The sequence below is a fragment of the Rhododendron vialii genome, chromosome 11a (genome assembly GCF_030253575.1).
Source record: "Rhododendron vialii isolate Sample 1 chromosome 11a, ASM3025357v1".
Lineage (NCBI taxonomy): Eukaryota > Viridiplantae > Streptophyta > Magnoliopsida > Ericales > Ericaceae > Rhododendron > Rhododendron vialii.
The window spans coordinates 5271180-5292000 of record NC_080567.1 but is presented as its reverse complement, the minus strand read 5'-3'; the positions used below and the strand labels follow the sequence as shown (position 1 = coordinate 5292000).

The window sequence follows — 20821 nt, the reverse complement described above, 5'->3', positions numbered from 1 at the left end:
CCATCGAGGCCTAGCGCACGTCAACCTATACCCGTCCAGGCCCTATTGTGATCTGCCGAAAATAACCCCCGCTCATGGTCTCCAACAGTTCATCGCTCATCTTCTCTTCGCCAAGCTCTTATACGTTGCCCGCCATTTCCCATCTCGTGTTCGTGTTCCTCAGCAGCCGCTCCAGCGCCCCCACTGCAGCTCCTCCTCATCGTGGCCGCTCTCCTCCGCGTTCACACCCCAGCTTCTCCACATTCACGTGCCTTAGTTGCCGCCTGGAGGATTTGGCCTTTTCAATCCAAGTCCATGGCTGTCCAAGTCCCAAGTCCACCAAGATCTCAGGCGAAGTCCACCAGGATACATCCAAACACAACCAATTTGGTTAATTTCTAGTATTAATTGAGTTTCTGATGTTCTGTATTGATTTATTGTGATGATTGATCGGGTTGGGATGGGCTGGGGTTGACTGATTAGTTGTTTGTTTGTTTTTTTTATCCAGATTAATTGCTTATTTGTTTGTGAATTATTCACCAGTTGTTAAATCAATGATATAGTTTTGGGGTGTGAATTGTGTAATTTTGAGGTGTGAATTGTGCTCATGGGGTATGAATTCACAGAATTCACGCGCCCTAAAAACAGAATTCAAAATCCCATGGACACAATTCAAATCCTAAAAACAGAATTCACTCTCCAATTTGATAGAATTTACATACCGACAGACAGAATTACAAAATTCACATGCCCAATATGCCCTATTTAATAGAATTCACAACCTCTAAAAACAGAATTCACATGCCCTATTTGATAAAATTTACACCCACTAAAAGCATAATTCAAAACCCCTGTTGGACACAATTCACCCCCCTATTTGACAGAAACAGACTCCTAAAAACAGAATTCTCCTCCTATCTTATCTCATACTGATAGTATTTATATGTGCTATTTGGCAGAATTCACACCCTCTAAAAATAGAATAAACATGCTCTATATGACGGAAATCACAACCCCTGAAAACAGAATTCACATGTCCTATTTGACAGAATTCATACCCCCTAAAAACATAATTTAAAACCCCTGTTGGACACAATTCACACCCCCTAAAAATAAAATTCACCCCCCTATTTGATAGAATTCACACCCCCTAAAAAAAGAATTCACCCCTATTTAATAGTATTCACATGCCCTATTTGATAGAATTCACACCTGATAAAAACAACAGAATTCACAACCCCCTAAAAGCAAAATTCTATCCCCCTATTTCATAGAATTCACACGCCCTAAAAACAAATTCACTTGCCCTATTTGATAGAATTCATATCCCTTAAATACAGAATTCACGCCCGGTTTTAATAGTATTCACATGCCCTATATTACAGAATTCACACCCCCTAAAAACAGAATTTTATCCCCATATTTCATAGAATTCACAGGCCTAATCATAGAATTTACACGCTCTAAAAATAGAATTCACATGCCCTACAGAATTCACACCCCTTAAAAATATAATTCACCCCCTATTTAACAAGAATTCACACCCGAGACTTTAGACTTGACATGGCCTATTATGAGATTCACCAAGACTTGGAACCATCTTCCAACCAACGTGTGACTTCCAACTTGATCCACCAGGACTTCCAACATGAGATACAACACCATCGTCAACAAAACTGATTGAGCAACTGTAATGATTTTAATCACAACTCGATGATTATAATTTGCTCAATATTGCTTACGATTGTAAAATATCTATTAGATCACTGTTTCAATTGCTGTTGATTAACTCCTCTCGCTATAATCCTTGCCACCTTCGTAAATGAAGTGATGGAGTACTTGCCAGCCGTCAGCAAGTGATGGAGCAGAAGAAAAACATTACAACGAGGGTAAAATTGTAAAAGCACCTTTAAAAAGAGGCGGGACGGGATATTGTTACAAAAAATAAATAAATAAAGGGTCCGCAAGGAAGGGCAACAAGAAAATAGGACTGGCCGGTAATTTCCCGAAAGAAATTATCTTGAAACTTTAGTACTCTTTTTCTTAAAAAATAATTATATGGTACAAACTTGAACGAAAACACAATTTGAAGATGGCAAGTTTCATGAATTGAAGAAAGGTCTCTAAATGGACATATTGGTTGAACCTGCAACCATGACTATGATGTTTTATTGTTTCTTAATCATCACCAACTATTTCAAAACTAGTACTGTACTACTTTCCACAAAACAGTTCCCCTAAATTAATATAATTTATTATTTCCTCATGAACCATAAAACTGTTAGGTATTGCATTCGATCTTCTTCCTTTTTTAAAAAAGAAAATAATAAGAATTCCAAACAACTTTTTAAATTTTACTCACTCACGAAAGTGTTTTTTCAGAAAGTTTCCCAAAATAGTTTGCAAAAAACATAATCTCTAAAAAAAATTTGTGATTTAAAACAAAAAGAAAAGAAAACCCAAAACAAAAACAAATATCATTACCGGCTTAAGCCTATTCTAAGTAGAGGGGACAAAAAGAATGGATTGGATCCTCTCCGGTCCTATAAATGGGAGTTGAGTTTTGTTCACCCTCCACTTAAGAGGGTGAACATTACCCTCCTTTCTATTGGTTAAAATTGTGTGGATCCCACCACAAAAAATGGACTAAAAGCCCACTTTGGACTCTTTTTAGGCCCGCGTCAATGATCCAAACCATTCACTTAATACATTATGTTGAGAACATAGACCACATCTAACATGCAATTATCTTCAGGAAATTACCGGCCGGCCCCGTTTTTTAGTTGGGGTTCCTTCCGAACCCCCTTTTGTAATTTGTATTCTGTGCAACCCCTTTCTAGAGGTGCTTTTACAACTTTGCCCGTTTGCCCGGCCAATATACCCCCTCTATAGTCCTCCAGCTTCTTTCTTCTTCTTTGGCCTTCCGCCTGGCCTTCCGCTCTCCTCTGCCACAACTTCCACCATCGCCACTGGTAATCTCCACCGTCTCCTTCCTTCGCCTCCGCTCCCCTCGTCTTCTTCCTCCACCTCCATATTCCTCGCTGCCACCGCTGCAAATGTATAAACATATATCCACATGTATGTATTTGTATTTGTATCCTCGTCTGATGGGCCGGAACGCGTCTTGTAGCTTCGCAATCTTCCGGCGGGAGTCCTGATCTGAGACATGAGGCTCGCCGGCGACTACCAATCGACACCGTGGCTCCACCAAGCCAACGAGGATCAGAAGCATATGCATATGCATATATACATGTATATGATAAAAGGGGGTGAAGGACAGAGAGAAATAAAAGCACCACATGCTATATGTATATGATAAAGGACTGTCTGATTTGCAGATTGTAATTTTAGAATTTTATTTGTTTCATTTTGTATATGATATGTTTTTAACTATTTTTATTTCTCTAATTTTTTGTTTGCATTTGGATGTGGATTCACATATTTTTTTTCAGAATTCACACACCTAAGAATTTACACTCCCAAAAAATCTGGGTGTGAATTTTTGAAAAAACGTGTGAATTCTGCAAAGTGGTGTGAATTCTGAAAATTATGTGCAATTTTTTGTTTTGTTTTTGAGAGTGTGAATTGTGTATTTTTTTTATGTGAATTGTGTAGAGTCTGTGTAAATTCTGCATTTGAGGGGTGTTAATTCTTTCATTTTAAAGGGGGAAAATTCTTTCTTTTTGGTTTGTGAATTGTGTATTTTTGGTGATGTGTGAATTCTGCATTTTGAGGGGTGTGAATTCTGCCAACTAAAAGGGATGAATTATGCTTTGGGGCATGTCATTTATTATTTTCATATTTTTTATTTGATATATTTGTATGGTGGGCTATGAATTCTTTCTTATTTTCTTATTTTTTTATTTCATATATAATTGTACAAGGTGAATTTTGTATTAAGGGCGTGTGAAATTGAGCAACAGGTGTGAATTATGTTTTCAGGGTGTGTGAATTTCCTTTGTGAATTCTAATTTTAGGGCGTGTGAATTCTGCCAAATATAGGGGATGAATTCTATTTTTAAAGCGTGTGAATTCTGTCAAATAGATGGGGTAAATTTTTTTTTAGGGTGTGTGAATTATGTTAAATAGAGGGGATGGATTCTGTTTTTAGGGCGTGTGAAATCTGACCAACAAGGGGGTGAATTCTATTTTTAGTGCGTGAGAATTCTGTCAAATAGAGGGGGTAAATTCTATTTTTAAAGCGTGTGAATTCTATTTTTAGGGCATGTGAATTCTTTCCAATGGACGGGGTGAATTCTGTTTTTAGGGCATGTGAATTTTTTTGGGTGAATTCACACCTAAATAAAGAATTTACATCGCTAAGAATTCACACCCCTATGAAGAATTCACACCTCCAAGAATTCACACCTCCGAGAATTCACGATGTCCAACACAAGTTGCAACGACTGTTATTCACACCCCTTTTAAGAATTCACACCCTTTTGTACTATTCACAGTCCTAGAATTCACACTCGTTTCAAAATTCACAACTGTTTATTCTTGGGAGGGAGTAAATTCTCATGGGTGTGAATTCTTGGGCAGGGAAAAATTCACATACCTTTTCAAAATTCACAACCGTTTGCACCCCTTTGTAGTCTTGGTGTGAATTCTTGGGACGTGAATTATTAAGGTGTGAATTCTTGGTTGCAAAATTCACACCTTTTCAGTCTTGGGGTGTGAATTCTTGGTGTGAATTTTGCAAAATTCGCACCTCTATGCAGAATTCAAACCCGATCTGTATAATTCACACTTCCAAATTACACAATTCTTGGGATTTGAATTCTTGGTGAAGTCTTGATGTGAATTTTGGGTACAAAATTCTGCATTTTTGGGACATGTGAATTCTGCATTTTGGGAGAGAATCCACATCTCCAACTAAAGAATTCAGACCTGGGAGAGAATCCACATCTCCAACTAAAGAATTCACACCTGTACAAAATTTGTTATTCAAGCAAAAGCATAACACTCAAAGTAAAAAACAAACTACAAAGAATTCACACCTCCAAATTATACTATTCATACCCATAAAAATTTAAAAAAGGTTGTGAATTCATTCACTATCCACCATGATTTAGCTCTGCAACTAAAAACAACATCCATTTGTGAGTATTGCTCTAAAACCAGTCCCTCCACCAGAGATCCACCAGGACCTCGTCATTGACGGGCATAGCCACCGCCGTCGTCGTCATCATCTATTATATACTACGAAATCATCAATCTATACTACGAGATCCAACAAGCCCTAACGAGAACCTCCCCATGGACTACTGCTGTCGCCTTCCAAGAAGAAGGCTCCATCATCATTGTCGAGCCCCGGAAACCGACCCGACCCACCGTCGTCCTCCACTCGAAATCAAAATTGATGGAGAAGTTGTTCGTAATCGTCCCTTCCAAATTGACGCCGCCCACTATCCGAAGTTGTTCTCCATCATCAACCACGATGATCGCCCACCTCCACCGTTGCGGATCGCCCCACCGCCACACTGGATGCCTCGGCCGGTTCGAGGAGGTGTTTGATCTTGTCGCTGTAGATGGTGCTTGATCTTGTCGCTGTAGACATCGACCGCCGCACAAGGCGTCTCCTTCATCAGCTTCTCGCACAGGAGTTTCTCGCATAGGTGATGTAATAACCCTCATTTTAATTATGCTTAATACATGGATAATTGTTGTGCTTCTATTAATTCTGTGGTTATAGACTTAATCTCATTTGCTAAGTTAGGTTGGAATACAAATAGCACATGGTTCTTTACACACTTGATAATGTTCCTAAGAAGAGAAAAGAAAAGGGAAAAGACGTACGTGTATTCCTCTTGAGAATTCCACCGCTTCATTCATCAGAGAGAGAGAGAGAGAGAGAGAGAGAGAGAGAGAACAAGAACAGGAAGAGGAGAAAGAAGAAAGAAGAAAGAAGAAAGAAGAAAGGGATAACCTAGAAGGAAAAAAAAAATCCTAGCTTTGCTGCAATTAGGTAAGAATATCAAGTTCTTAGTGTGAAATTCATATTTCTTGCTGCTCTAGTAGATCGATTCCAAGTTTAATTAGAATTGGGGGTTGAAGAACTCATGAAAGCCCCACCGAATGCGTGGATTTTGTGTAGTTAAAGTAGTTTAGAACAGAAATTACTTGGTTTAGAATTCTGCAGAATTGAAAAATTCAAGTTTATCTGATTTTGGGGAATTTTATTGAGATAGTTCGAATGCTCTCAAATTTCTAAGAATTTTACTGAAAGTTCCTCTATGAGTCTTCTATCTATGGTAAAAATTTTAGGATCAAGTTCGAAGTATTGAGCTCTATAGAAATTCTTAACCTAGCATCACTCATTTTCGGAACTGTGCAGTCTGCACCGACACATGTTGGGGAAACGGCCATAATTTTTAGCTCGAGAGATGAAATTACGAACCGTTTTCTGATTTTGAAACTAGATTCATAGACCTTAAAAAGTATGTGGAGTTTTTACCTTAGTTATTTCCGTGCAAAGTCAGATTTTAAGTTGAAGTTGATGAAATTGCAGATTTTGAAATTATTTCTTGAGATTAGTTGTCTAACTTTATATTTTTCATTCTCGGACCTTATGTTCATTAAAGATAGGCTTATTTAGCATCTTCTAACCATGTTTTTATTGCCTAATTATCTAGGAGGTTCGTGTGATACGTGAATCGAGGTGAGTGACTCAATACCTAAATTACATGGTTTTATGCAAGTTTTTCAATTCAAAGCTTGTTCTACTTGTTTTGTACTATGAGTTGAATTCCATGGAAATAAATGAAAGGTGGCTATGTTTTCCTATCTAGAAAGACATTCCTACTATGTGACACTTATACGCTAGGGGTAATGCTAAGACGTCGAAGCTTATCCACTACCGGGGACGCCTGGTAGATACACCAACTATGGGGAATGTGCTTTTATAAAGGCTATGCTTCTATGTATGAAATCTCCATGAAATGTTTTTATCCTTTCCATGGAAAGCATGTAAATTATGTATTGGTCACTCATATGAGCGTTAGCTTATGTATTTTTTTCTCTCCACCTTTTAGGATGCGAAGATTAAAGGGTTGACGTGGACTCTTTTGTGTGGATAGGCTGTAAAAATAAGACATGTACTTTTGCTGTAGATATTGAAGCTCTACTTTAGAGGCTTGTTTGTTTGTGGTTGAATCTTGTAAGATATGTAGAAGGCACAGCTCTGAGTGGTAGACAAGGAAAACCATGTATATAACCTGTGATGTTCGATATGGTAATATATGTTTTGTTTCCGCTGAATACATATTTTGTTCCTTTGTCATTGCTTATAAGGTTTGTTACTTGATATGGCCTTGGTGGGATTTCCATCGGCGCTTTGTTTTGGCTTAACCCCTAGGGTCGGGTTAGGGTCGTTACAAAGTTTTGTGGTATCAGAGCAATACGTTAGGACAATGAGATGCATGTTAGCAATGACTCGTACATGTACCCTCAGAGCTTAGGAAATTGAATCTATGTGCTAAGTGGGTTATATCAAATGACTTGTTGTGTAATTTCTGATGTGTTGTTATATGATTGGACATGCATACCATACGTGTTCATTATATCATCTACACAATGTGTATTTCTTCTCTTGATTAGCAAATGGAGCATAGGGATGTGCTGGAGGGAGCACAGCCACCACTAGTCGATAGAATGGAAAGAATGGAACGGATGCTGGAGGGGATGTTGGGTGTGATGAACCGGCAGGTGCAGAATCAATCAACGCCGCCACCTGCGGTAGCTATTGGACAGCCTGTGGCAGAAATGAGTATCAAGGACTTTCAGAAGATGAAGCCTCCTATTTTTGAAGGTGGAATTGACCCGTTGAAGGCTGACATTTGGATTTTGGGCATGGAGAAAATTTTTGTTGTGGCTCAGGCACAATGTCCGGGCGATGCACAAGGTTGTTCTTGCTACCTATAACTTCGAGGGAGAGGCGTACAGATGGCGGCTAACACAGAGGGAAAGAGAGCCAAATATGACCTGGGTACGATTCAAAGAGGTATTCTATGAGAAATTTTCCGCAAACACTCAAGGATGATAAGGTCAATGAATTTATCAACTGGAAGCAGGGTCCTACCATGTCAGTGTTGGAATATGACAGAATCTTTACGGATTTGAGTCGGTTTGCACCACACATGGTTGATACAGATGCTCATAAGGCAAGAAGATTTGAGGAAGGGCTAAAGGATGGGCTACGTGAGCCGATCAAACTACTGAGATTGCAAACTCATGCGGATATACTGAATGTGGCTTTGTTGTCCGAAGAAGATCGGGCCAAAAGTAAAGCTAAGGAAGAGGGGCAGAAGAGGCAATCTAACTTTATACCAGCCAGGAATCAGGGAAGTAGTTCTATCAAGAGGCAAAACACGGGTACGTCTGTATGGAGTCAAGGTGGAGGTAGTAGCAGTGGTGGTGGAAGTATGTCGTGTCCAAGATGTGGAAGAATGCATCAGGGACAATGCTATCAGGATACCGGGGCATGCTTTAGATGTGGGAAAATGGGGCATAAGATGAGGAACTGTCCCAATGTGCCCAAGGTAAATGTGACAAAACCAGCAACCACCGCTAATTCAGGATATACGCCAAAACCAGCTACTACTACCAGTTCAGGACAGAGTTCAGGTATAAAACCGGATCTAGGGAAGAGACAAGGTAAGGTGTTTGCATTGATACCAGGGGACCCTCAAAACGCAAACTCCGTGGTATCAGGTACTCTCCAAATTTGTGGTCATTCAGCTTTCATACTTATTGATTCGGGATCTACGCACTCTTTCGTTTCTGTTCGATTTGCTATGAAACTGACTAGACCGCTTGAATTACTTGAACATAAATTGCATGTATCACAACCCATGAGTAGTAAAATTATTTGTTCTACCGTTTATAAAGCATGCGATATTTTAGTTGGAGGTGTTTATCTATTAGTTGATCTGATTCCCTTGGATATGGCGCATTTTGATGTTATTCTGGGTATGGACTGGTTGGCTACCAACTTTGCCACAATAGATTGTATAGCCAAGCGGGTAATGATCCAAATACCTGATAAAACTGAAATTACATTCGAGGGGGGAGAAGTGGTTCCACCGCCGTATTTGGTATCTGTAATGCAAGCCAATCATTTATTGTGTAAAGGGTGCCGAGGTTATTTATGCTTAGTGTCTACTACTGAATCAGGTTCTATTAAATTGGAAGATATACCAATAGTGAATGAATTTCCTGATGTTTTTCCAGAGGATTTGCCTTGTTCACTAATCGACAGGGAAATCGAGTTTGTTATTGATCTTATTCCAGTTATGGAGCCAATTTCCAAAACTCCATATCGCATGGCACCAGCAGAACTGAAAGAATTGAAAGTGCAGTTGCAAGAACTACTTGACAAAGGATTCATCAAGCCAAGTATTTCACCATGGGGAGCACCGGTATTATTTGTAAAGAAGAAAGATGGCACGATGAGGTTATGCATCGACTATCGAGAATTGAACAAGGTAACAATCAAGAACAGATACCCTCTCCCGCGAATAGATGATCTATTTGATCAGTTGCAAGGAGCTCAAGTGTTCTCTAAAATTGATCTTCGTTCGGGATATCACCAACTGAAAGTAAAAGTTGAGGATGTTGAAAAGACTACTTTCAGAACGAGGTATGGGCATTATGAATTTTTAGTTATGCCATTTGGAGTGACCAATGCTCCTGCACCGTTTATGGATCTAATGAACAGGGTATTCAAGTATTACTTAGATGAATTTGTGGCTGTTTTCATTGACGATATTCTGATATACTCCAAGAGTGCAGAGCAACACGCTGAACATTTGAGATTGGTTTTGCAAACATTGCGGGAAAAGAAACTGTACGGTAAATTGAAGAAATGTGAATTTTGGCTGTCTAGTGTTACATTCCTTAGCCATGTGATCAGTGGAGATGGAATCCAAGTCAATCCACAAAAGATAGAAGCTGTGAAGAATTGGCCTAGACCGTCTACTGTTATAGAGGTTCGCAGTTTTCGGGGGTTTGCTGGATACTATCGAAAGTTTATCAAAGACTTCTCAAAAATTGCAGTGTCATTAACAGAGTTGACACGAAAGGAAGTTCCATTTGTTTGGACTGAAGATCGGGAGAAATGTTTTTTGGAATTGAAGGAGAAATTGATGACGGCACCGATTTTGACATTACCGCAAGGAACAGAAGGGTTTATGATATTTAGCGATGCTTCACACCGAGGTTTAGGCTGTGTGTTAATGCAGAATGGAAAGGTAATCGCTTACGCTTCACGTCAGTTAAAACTACATGAAAAGAATTATCCTACGCATGATTTGGAGTTAGCAGCGGTAATCTTTGCCTTGAAATTGTGGAGGCATTATTTGTATGGAGCATCTTGTTAAATTTACACGGATCACAAAAGTCTTAAATACTTGTTTACACAAAAAGAGTTGAATCTGAGACAGAGGAGATGGCTTGAGCTAATGAAGGATTATGATCTGACAATTCTCTATCATCCAGGCAAAGCCAATGTAGTCACGGATGCCCTAAGCCGAAAAGCCTCGAACGAGATGTGTTATTTGCTTACCGTTCAAGAGGATTTGATTAGAGAAATGGAAAAATTGGAGTTGGGAGTCTCTGTTCATGGCAGTAACGTTGTACTTGCTGCTTTTACTGTGCAACCTGTATTGTATGAAACCGTTAAGCAGAGACAACTGGAGGATGAGTCTCTGAAGGACATCTTTGATGGATTAGAAACTAAGCCTAATGAGGATTTTTCTGTTAGAGATGGTGTGTTGAGATTTAGAAGCAGAGTTTGCGTACCGGATGTACCAGAAATTCGAAGACAGATTTTGGAGGAAGCTCACAAATCCAGATTTGTACTACATCCTGGAACCACTAAAATGTATCGAGATCTTAGGGAGGTGTATTGGTGGCCGGGCATGAAAAGGGAAGTGGCTAAATTTGTTTCACAATGTTTGACATGCCAACGGGTTAAAACTGAACATCGGTCACCAGCAGGATTACTTCAGTCTTTGCCTATTTCGGAGTGGAAATGGGAGCATATTACTATGGATTTCCTGTCGGGATTACCTACTACACCAAAGGGTAATGACGTGATTTGGGTGATTGTGGACCGATTGACCAAATCTGCACACTTCCTAGCAGTAAAAACTACTTCAACTTTGGATCAACTTGCAGATTTGTATGTCAAGGAGATAATTAGATTGCATGGAACTCCTGTTTCTATTATTTCAGATCGGGATCCTAGATTTACTTCTAACTTTTGGAGGAGTTTGCAAAAGGCTATGGGAACGGATCTGAAATTCAGCACAGCTTTTCACCCTCAAACCGACGGCCAATCGAAAAGAGTAATTCAAACTTTGGAGGATATGCTTTGGGCCTGTGTTTTGGATTTTCGAGGAAGTTGGGAAACTCATCTATACTTGGTTGAGTTTGCCTACAATAATAGATTTCAGGCTAGTATTGGAATGGCACCATTTGAAGCATTGTATGGAAGAAAATGTCGATCACCAATTCATTGGACTGAGGTGGGAGAGAAAAGTATACTCGAGCAAGACAAAGTTCAGCAAATGCGGATCATTATGGAAAAGGTCCGGATAATACGGGAAAGATTGGAAACTGCGCAAAGTCGACAAAAAAGTTATGCGGACAATAGAAGAAGACCTTTGGAATTCCAAGTTGGAGATCAAGTTTTTCTGAAAATTTCACCGATGAAAGGTGTGGTTCGTTTCGGAAAGCGAGGCAAATTGAGTCCGAGATACTTGGGTCCGTTTGAAGTTATTGAGAGGATTGGAGAAGTCAGTTATCGATTAGTATTGCCGCCGGAGTTGTCTTATATTCATGACGTTTTCCATGTGTCCATGTTAAGACGTTACTTGTGTGATCCATCACACGATAAGCTAGAAGATTCTCCTGTTGATCTTCAAGAAAATCTGAGCTACGAGATCAAACCAGTAAAAATTGTTGATCGGGAAGAAAAGGTTCTTAGAAACAAAGTGATACCGTAAGTGAAAGTATGGTGGGATAATCAGCGAGGAAGAGAAGCGTCATGGGAAACAGAAGAAGATATGCTGAAGAAGTATCCACATTTATTCCCAATCCAAGGTAAGTAAAGTTTGGGGACCAAACTTTTATAAGTTGGGGAGGGTGTAATAACCCTCATTTTAATTATGCTTAATACATGGATAATTGTTGTGCTTCTATTAATTCTGTGGTTATAGACTTAATCTCATTTGCTAAGTTAGGTTGGAATACAAATAGCACATGGTTCCTTACACACTTGATAATGTTCCTAATAAGAGAAAAGAAAAGGGAAAAGACGTACGTGTATTCCTCTTGAGAATTCCACCGCTTCATTCATCAGAGAGAGAGAGAGAGAACCGAACAAGAACAGGAAGAGGAGAAAGAAGAAAGAAGAAAGGGATAACCTAGAAGGAAAAAAAAAATCCTAGCTTTGCTGCAATTAGGTAAGAATTTCAAGTTCTTAGTGTGAAATTCATATTTCTTGCTGCTCTAGTAGATCGATTCCAAGTTTAATTGGAATTGGGAGTTGAAGAACTCATGAAAGCCCCACCGAATGCGTGGATTTTGTGTAGTTAAAGTAGTTTAGAACAGAAATTACTTGGTTTAGAATTCTGCAGAATTGAAAAATTCATGTTTATCTGATTTTGGGGAATTTTATTGAGATAGTTCGAATGCTCTCAAATTTCTAAGAATTTTACTGAAAGTTCCTCTATGAGTCTTCTATCTATGATAAAAAATTTAGGATCAAGTTCGAAGTATTGAGCTCTATAGAAATTCTTAACCTAGCATCACTCATTTTCGGAACTGTGCAGTCTGCACCGACACATGTTGGGGAAACGGCCATAATTTTTAGCTCGAGAGATGAAATTACGAACCGTTTTCTGATTTTGAAACTAGATTCATAGACCTTAAAAAGTATGTGGAGTTTGTACCTTAGTTATTTCCGTGAAAAGTCAGATTTTAAGTTGAAGTTGATGAAATTGCAGATTTTGAAATTATTTCTTGAGATTAGTTGTCTAACTTTATATTTTTCATTCTCGGACCTTATGTTCATTAAAGATAGGCTTATTTAGCATCTTATAACCATGTTTTTATTGCCTAATTATCTAGGAGGTTCGTGTGATATGTGAATCTAGGGGAGTGACTCAATACCTAAATTACATGGTTTTATGCAAGTTTTTCAATTCAAAGCTTGTTCTACTTGTTTTGTACTATGAGTTGAATTCCATGGAAATAAATGAAAGGTGGCTATGTTTTCCTATCTAGAAAGACATTCCTACTATGTGACACTTATACGCTAGGGGTAATGCTAAGATGTCGAAGCTTATCCACTACCAGGGACGCCTGGTAGATACACCAACTATGGGGAATGTGCTTTATAAAGGCTATGCTTCTATGTATGAAATCTCCATGAAATGTTTTTATCCTTTCTATGGAAAGCATGTAAATTATGTATTGGTCACTCATACGAGCGTTAGCTTATGTATTTTTTTTTTCCACCTTTCAGGATGCGAAGATTAAAGGGTTGACGTGGACTCTTTTGTGTGGATAGGCTGTAAAAATGAGACATGTACTTTTGCTGTAGATATTGAAGCTCTACTTTAGAGGCTTGTTTGTTTGTGGTTGAATCTTGTAAGATATGTAGAAGGCACAGCTCTGAGTGGTAGACAAGGAAAACCATGTATATAACCTGTGATGTTCGATATGGTAATATATGTTTTGTTTCCGCTGAATACATATTTTGTTCCTTTGTCATTGCTTATAAGGTCTGTTACTTGATATGGCTTTGGTGGGATTTCCATCGGCGCTTTGTTTTGGCTTAACCTCTAGGGTCGGGTTAGGGTCGTTACAGGTGAGACCCCTTATCATGCATGGGGTATTTGTGGTAGTTTACTTAAAAGAGGGCTTATGTGGAATGGGTTTGACGGGGACTGGGCTTGGACGGGTAGGGATTGACGAAACGGGGCCGGCCAGGAAGAACCCCTATTATCTTGCCCAAAAAAGGGAGGTAAACCCATTTACCTCAAAATAAATTCATTTAACAATCATCTGAAACGGTATCCAATTAATCTAATTTTTTTTTCCCATGGTATAGTTCACAATGTGTACTAAAAAGTGAATGGTCTATACAATTGACGCAACCCCGAAAAAGGTCCAAAATTGGCCTAAACTGGACCATCCAGTCCATTTATAGGATTTTAGAGGACTCTGCTCCTAAAAAGAAGCATTGGCCCGGACATTTTGAATTATAAATGAAAACAATGATAATAAAAAAAAAAGGGAGCTGATAATGCCAAAACCACTTTTGTTCCTGTCAAAACTCATTCATTGCATGACTCAATTGTCCTCCACTACACCACTTACTTTACGAAAATGCCCCTTCAAATCCAAAGAATTATATTTTATCCTTCCAAAATATTTTCTTGCACCCATTAGAAGCTATACGCAGTGCTATTTTATACACAATAGTTCTTTATTTGAGTTCCTCCAAGTTTATTAGTATTCTACTGTTTATTGCAACCTTAGGGTTTGGACACCCACCATCACCTGCCTATTGGGTAAATCCAAGTTTTATATTCCATTCCCGTCAACGCCCACCATCCAAACGTCAATGTGGTGAAGAGTCTTGGCAGTGATTTGCTTTGGTTTTTTTGTTGTCAATTAAGGCGGTAATTTATACAATGACAACTATGTATTTTTCAACTCTCCATCGATAACATCATTAGTTAGTGCCACGTTCTCTGTTCTTCTGTAAGGATGACTCTCAATTTGTAGAATTAACATTATTGTTCTTCTATTGTTCATTACAACTTTAAGGGTTTGAATAAATGTAAAGTCTTTAACTTTCATAATGTAGATTTGATGAGTGAAGACTAGAGTATGCATGATGGAGTTTTTGTGCGAAGACTGGAGTATTAACATTTGTTAATCGCAGTTTTAGAACTTTTTGGAATTGATGTTTAATTCTTGGTGATGATGTGACCATGGCTCTTCAAAAATTAGCTTGTGTTTGTTAGATGAGTTGCTCATGAATTGATAAAACATGTAACTGGAAAACATTGAAGTTTAATTTTTGTTTGCTTCTCTTCTAAAATTAGTTTTAGTTTTGCTCGTGAATTGCGGGGTTTTTAGAGGTATTTTCGTAAAGTAAGTGATGTAGTTGATGACAATTAAGTCATGCAATGAATGAGTTTTGGCAGAAACAAAAGTGGTTTTGGCATTATTATTTCCCAAAAAAAATGACTAATCTACACAGTCAAATCACCAGAAATAATTGATGGTTCAAAGAGCAAGAGCTAGAATTCCTAGCCCCAAGTTCTCATTTAACTTTGGAAAACTAATGAATGATGTGGACACCACTAGAATTATTTGGAAGGAGTTAAAGAGGTTCAAAATTTTGAACACTTCTTCTCAATGATTTCTTTGATATTTCCCATGAAAAAAAAATAAAGGGTAATTAAATGGGGTGTTTTGTCATTTGAAATAGTAATACTATAAGAAACGTGGATCAAACACTAGTAAACCAACCACGCAATTAGGTCGGAGGGTGTTGTGATCTATTCATTCAATATTTTCTAAGATAAGGAATATTGATGAGAACCAGATGGGATGGGCATGCAATAGTTGTTAAAGAGATTGAATCTTGAAAACCAAGTAATATTCCGAGTTTATTACTCGGAATAAAAGAGTGTTTTCAAAAGGACAATTTAATATTTGAAAACTTAAAAAAAAAAAAAAAAAACTAATGGGTAGAGGTTTCTTTTTATGGTAAATGTGTTTTTTACTTTCCTGATCATTTCAATCTTTAGCAGTCTTTGACAAAATCTTACGTATAGGTTTTTTTTTTTTTTTTCGCTTTTACTAGTTTCGCAATTAAGTTTTTTGGATTATTAATTCGAGCAGTCTATAAAGTAAAATGACCAAAAGATTTAAAATTTAAATGCCACAAAAGAGAAAAATAGTTCAAAACAGAAATAATTTTTTGAGTTATTTTTTCTTTTCTTAACTTTTTTGACGTTTGGTTCATCTTTTTTAATTTCTCAGATTGAGAAAAATTAAATATTTACAATAGTTTGTTGCAATACTAACTAAAGCGAAAGGAAAAATGAGTAATCAAAATGTTTCTAAATTATCTCATATTATTGCTTACTTGTTTCTTTTTTGTCAAAAGTGGAAAGATTGTATTGATAAACGCACAGCGACACTTACAAAATGGATATCATTACAAAGAACTTAGATAAAACCAAACTAATCGTCTAGCAAATAAAAATGAGTAAATCACAAGGCAATCGATATCTTTCTTTCTAACCCAGTCATGGCCTGACACCACAACACTTTTAAACTGTCTAACATCTAATTAGGAGTGTCAAATGAGAAAAAGTACAAAGTTAAGGATAAAAGACACCAAATACCCAGACAATCAAATGCACTCCAACCAAGGATGAATGCACTAATGAACACCTAAGAATTACAGATTTGTCAAGCCGCCACGAATTGCCCCGCCAAAGACATTGTGTAGTGATAGAATGCTGAAGCACAAATATCGTTGTGAAGCAATCTCGATTGTGAAAACCCGATCTGTAGACAAAATTTGTCTAAAGACAAAACTAACAATTCTTGTAAAACGAGAGACAAAACTCTCACAGATCAGACGACAAGTCGTTGATTTTGAGAGACGGAAGGAAAAAAGCAAAGAAAATAAGTCGGAATAATACAATGGCCTTCCCCTCCCGCCACCGCACACGGGTATGGAATCCACAGGGGGAGGAAAAGGGAGAAGAGGAGTTGTGGTGGCTAGGGTTGAGAGAGAGATAGGGTCGCAAATTTTTTACTAATGCAAGAGATGTTGCTTAATTATATGCTTACTTGCCTAGCTGCGTTCTCTTGGACTTAACTTAAACTAAACTTAAATCTAAATATTTTGTTTATATTTGAATTTTTTTCACATTTGTTAATTTTGTGCCAAATTTTTGTAGGTTATTGATTCGTCTCGACGAGAGGAATCAGAAAAGTAAATTTTGTTTACTTTTACCCAATTATTTTGAGAAATAACCACTTTTTAGCGTGAAAAAAGTAAACAAAATTTACTTTTCCGATTCCTCTCGTCGAGACGAATCAATAACCTACAAAAATTTGGCGCAAAACTAACAAATGCGAAAAAAATCAAATAAAGACAATTTTTAGCTTTAAGTTAAGTCCAAAAGAATGCGGATAGCTCAATTTGTTGGGAGCTTCAATTTTGGTTTTCTTTTTTCAATTTTCTTAAACGTGTCTCTTATGTGAAAGACAGCTAAGGGCAAAATCCGAAGTAAGCGTCCCATTAGATTCCAACATTGTGGAGTGCCCAATTCAACAGATTCTTTTATTCCTTTTATTTCAATCTCCATTAAATAAATACAATATCTATACTGCATAATATCTATTTTTTGAAAAGGCAATAATACTGGACAATAAATTAGGCTATGTAGAGAGAGAATGAGGCAAAACTGGCGAGGTCCGCATGGACAATAATACAAACAAACAATCTCGTGAGTAGGGCAACGGTAGCACTATACTCGTCGAACAACAACATCAAATTACGGTCACCCCAACTCCAACTCCAACTCCACCCACCTCATTTATTTCTTCCAATATATAGTCCATTTGTATACATAAAAATCACATTAACTATACACATGTACGGTTGGGAAAAAAATGGGAAAATCCTTTTGGAAAATTGGAAGAAAAATTATTTCCTTAAAATAGGAGAAATATATGATAAAAAGATAAACGGGACGGTTCAATGGACAACTATTTAGACACCTAAAAAAATACCCCAAATCTCAATCACATAGTTCCCGATCAAATTTTTATGATCCGAACCGTTCAATGTGTGCAGAATAAGATTTTAGGGGTACTCGCGAAAATTAGCAAAAAAAAAAAGACCAGAAAGTGCTTGTTTAAAGCAGTTTTTAATTGAACCGTTTATTAAATCTAAGCTAAAAACTGCTCAGATCAAGTCCTTTTCGATCTTTTTTTTTACTGATTTCTCGCGGGTACCTTTAAAATCACGTGCGGCTCCCACCCCAAAGAAAAGTCAAGCCTCACGCGAAGATGAAGAAGAATAGGCCAGAAGCAAAGGAACGATAGAGAAGAGAACAATAAGGCGCTCCTTCTCTCTCTCTCGCTTGGACTGATTCGATTCAAGCACATCCTCTCTCTCTCCAAAAAGCATATATATAGATAGCATAGGAACCAAGGCAGGGCAAAGCCAAGAAAAGTGGGGTGAAAACAGAGTGAGTAAAAAGAGGGATGGGAACAAGAATGGTGGTGGTGGTGCCTTGGTGTCAGTGATGGGCCTCCTCCTCTAAATATTCATTCATTTATACTTCTCCTCCCTCTAAATATTCATTCATTTATACTTCTCCTCCTCCTCCTCGATTCTCTATAATCTCTCTCTCTCTTATAGAGCAAGTTTCTCTCTGTACCTCTCTTTTTTCGGAGTCGTTTTCTTTATTAAATCCCATCTATGCATCTTCTCTTTCACACTCTCTTCTTTCTCTTTGCGTTTATTAGCCCCCCCATAAATAACCCACACCCATTGCGTTCTCTCTCTCTCTTTCTCTCTCTCCATACCCATTCACCAGTGAGTCTCTGTATTTCGCACACATCTATTTTCTTCCCCCTTCTTCAGCATTCATAATCGATAACTATGGTCGTTCAAGCTCAATACCCATCAACTATACTCCTCTTAAACAGGTTTGCATAGTTGTATTCCTCTCTCTCTCTCTCTCTCTCTCTCTCTAAAAACAATTCTGCTTATTAGTTTGATGATTGACCTATTTGGATGCAGAGGTGTACAAGAGGGAAAAAACCCACTTGGAAACGACTACTCATTGCAGCCGCTACCAGGAGGAGGATTTCTCGATCAAACCACCACCATGATATTCACCAATGGAGGTTAGAGAGATTCCTAATAAAGCCACTAACCCATTGAAAACTTCTTTATTGTTTTTTTTTTTTTTTTCTTATCGACGATTGCCATTGTTTTCCGTCGCAGTTGGCTCCATTATTTCCAATCCACGCAAAAGAGGAAGAGAATCATCCCCTGTTCCGTTCCCTCATCAGTTCATAGACCTCACTCAGCTTCACACGCCGCCACTGAATACCGTCTCCACCGGTCTCCGATTAGCGTTCGACGAACAACAACAGCAACAATTACGACGTCAACAGCTACAACATCACCAATCACAGCAACAAACTCTCACTCCTCAATCTTCTGTCTTATCAGAAGACTTGGCTGCCCAAATCAGGCAGCAGAGACATGAAATCGATCAATTGCTTCACGCCCAGGTACAAACCGTGAGATCATATTTTTTCTGTTTTGGCAAATTTGGCCATTTTGGTAACTGTCGCCATTTTCTGGAAAACGCATCACATTTCCAACTTTTGTTAATGTGGAAATTGTTGTCCATAAAGACTCACTAGATTTTTTGAAATTAATAAAAACAAGTTTGGCATTATTATTTTTCTATTTCGATTACCAAACGGATTTTTATTTGCAGTTTTGGATTTTTATTTTAGTGCTTAAAATAAAGATAAATATTGGAGTCAAATGTATGTATGATTAAAATAAATATAACGGGAAAACTAAAAGTCAAATATTGAGATGTGATTAACTGATTATATGTAATATTTAGAGTGCCAAAATTATTTTTCTTTGAAAAATTTTAATGTATTTTTCACCAACAATACAATACGTAAGGATTTTTCGATCTTGTAATAATGTGATGAAATGAATGGCTGAACAAGTTTGTTAATGTGGCGGTGAACAGGGCGACCAGCTGCGGCGCACATTAGCAGAAAAGAGGCAGAGACACTACCGTGCTCTGCTGGGGGCAGCGGAGGAATCGGCTGCTCGGAGGCTCAGGGAGAAGGAAGCCGAGGTTGAAAAGGCGGCGCGGCGCAACGCCGAGCTGGAGGCTCGGGCAGCTCAGCTGGTCTCGGAGGCGCAGGCGTGGCAGTCGCGCGCGAGGGCGCAGGAGGCAGCGGCGGCGGCTCTCCAGGCTCAGCTGCAGCACGCCATCATCGGCGGTGGCGGCGAGGGGAGAGCGGACGGTGGGGAGGAGCTGGGCGAGGCGGAGGACGCGGCGTCGGCGTATGTCGAGCCGGACCGAGTCGCGGCAGCGAGCGTACCGAGTTGCAAGGCGTGCCAGAAGCGAGTTGCCACGGTGATCATGTTGCCGTGTCGGCACCTCTGTCTCTGTACGGAGTGCGGTTCGATGGCCCAAGCTTGTCCTCTTTGTCTCGCTTTCAGAGAGTCTAGTGTTGAAATATTCCTCTCCTAGTATGGGCCTCGGCCCAATACAAAACCCAATCCAGGCTCCAAAGCCCATGCCAGGCCCAATACTTTAGATGGGAAAGTCTAAAAATTGGAACAATATGGAGTAATGATCTTTAACAGAATTATTATGTTTTTTTCGGTTTCTTGGTTTTATTTTATTTTCTTGCCTGGGTTTACCTTGGGGATAATGTACATGGCCACAAGGGTAGTGGCATATGTTTTTGTTCTTTTCCCGATATAAATTCTTTTATTCAATAATTTCATTGTCCCCTATCAGGACCTTATTGTATACCATGTGTATGTGGATTTTTCTCAATTTGAAAGAAGGGGCTGTCAAATGGGTTGTCTGGCAATCGGTAGGGTTTTAGTGGGTTATCCTAACTCTCTTAAAGAAGAACCAGTTGGGGGGAATTTTCGCTAGCCACTTTTGTCCAATTTGGACAATTTTAGCCCTCTATTGTTGGGTTGTCTTCTTCTTATGCTGTGGGTGAAATG

At 38.6% G+C, this 20821-nt stretch overlaps 1 protein-coding gene across 1 annotated transcript; it reads left to right on the top strand.

The window, feature by feature from the left end:
- Positions 1 to 18409: 18409 nt before the first annotated feature.
- On the top strand, positions 18410 to 20492 carry LOC131308212 (BOI-related E3 ubiquitin-protein ligase 1-like). The gene is made up of 4 exons (XM_058335062.1): positions 18410 to 18741; positions 18836 to 18942; positions 19043 to 19335; positions 19818 to 20492. Exons 1-4 carry the CDS (start codon positions 18695 to 18697, stop codon positions 20328 to 20330), a joined length of 960 nt encoding a protein of 319 aa, XP_058191045.1. The 5' UTR covers positions 18410 to 18694; the 3' UTR covers positions 20331 to 20492.
- Positions 20493 to 20821: the final 329 nt, after the last annotated feature.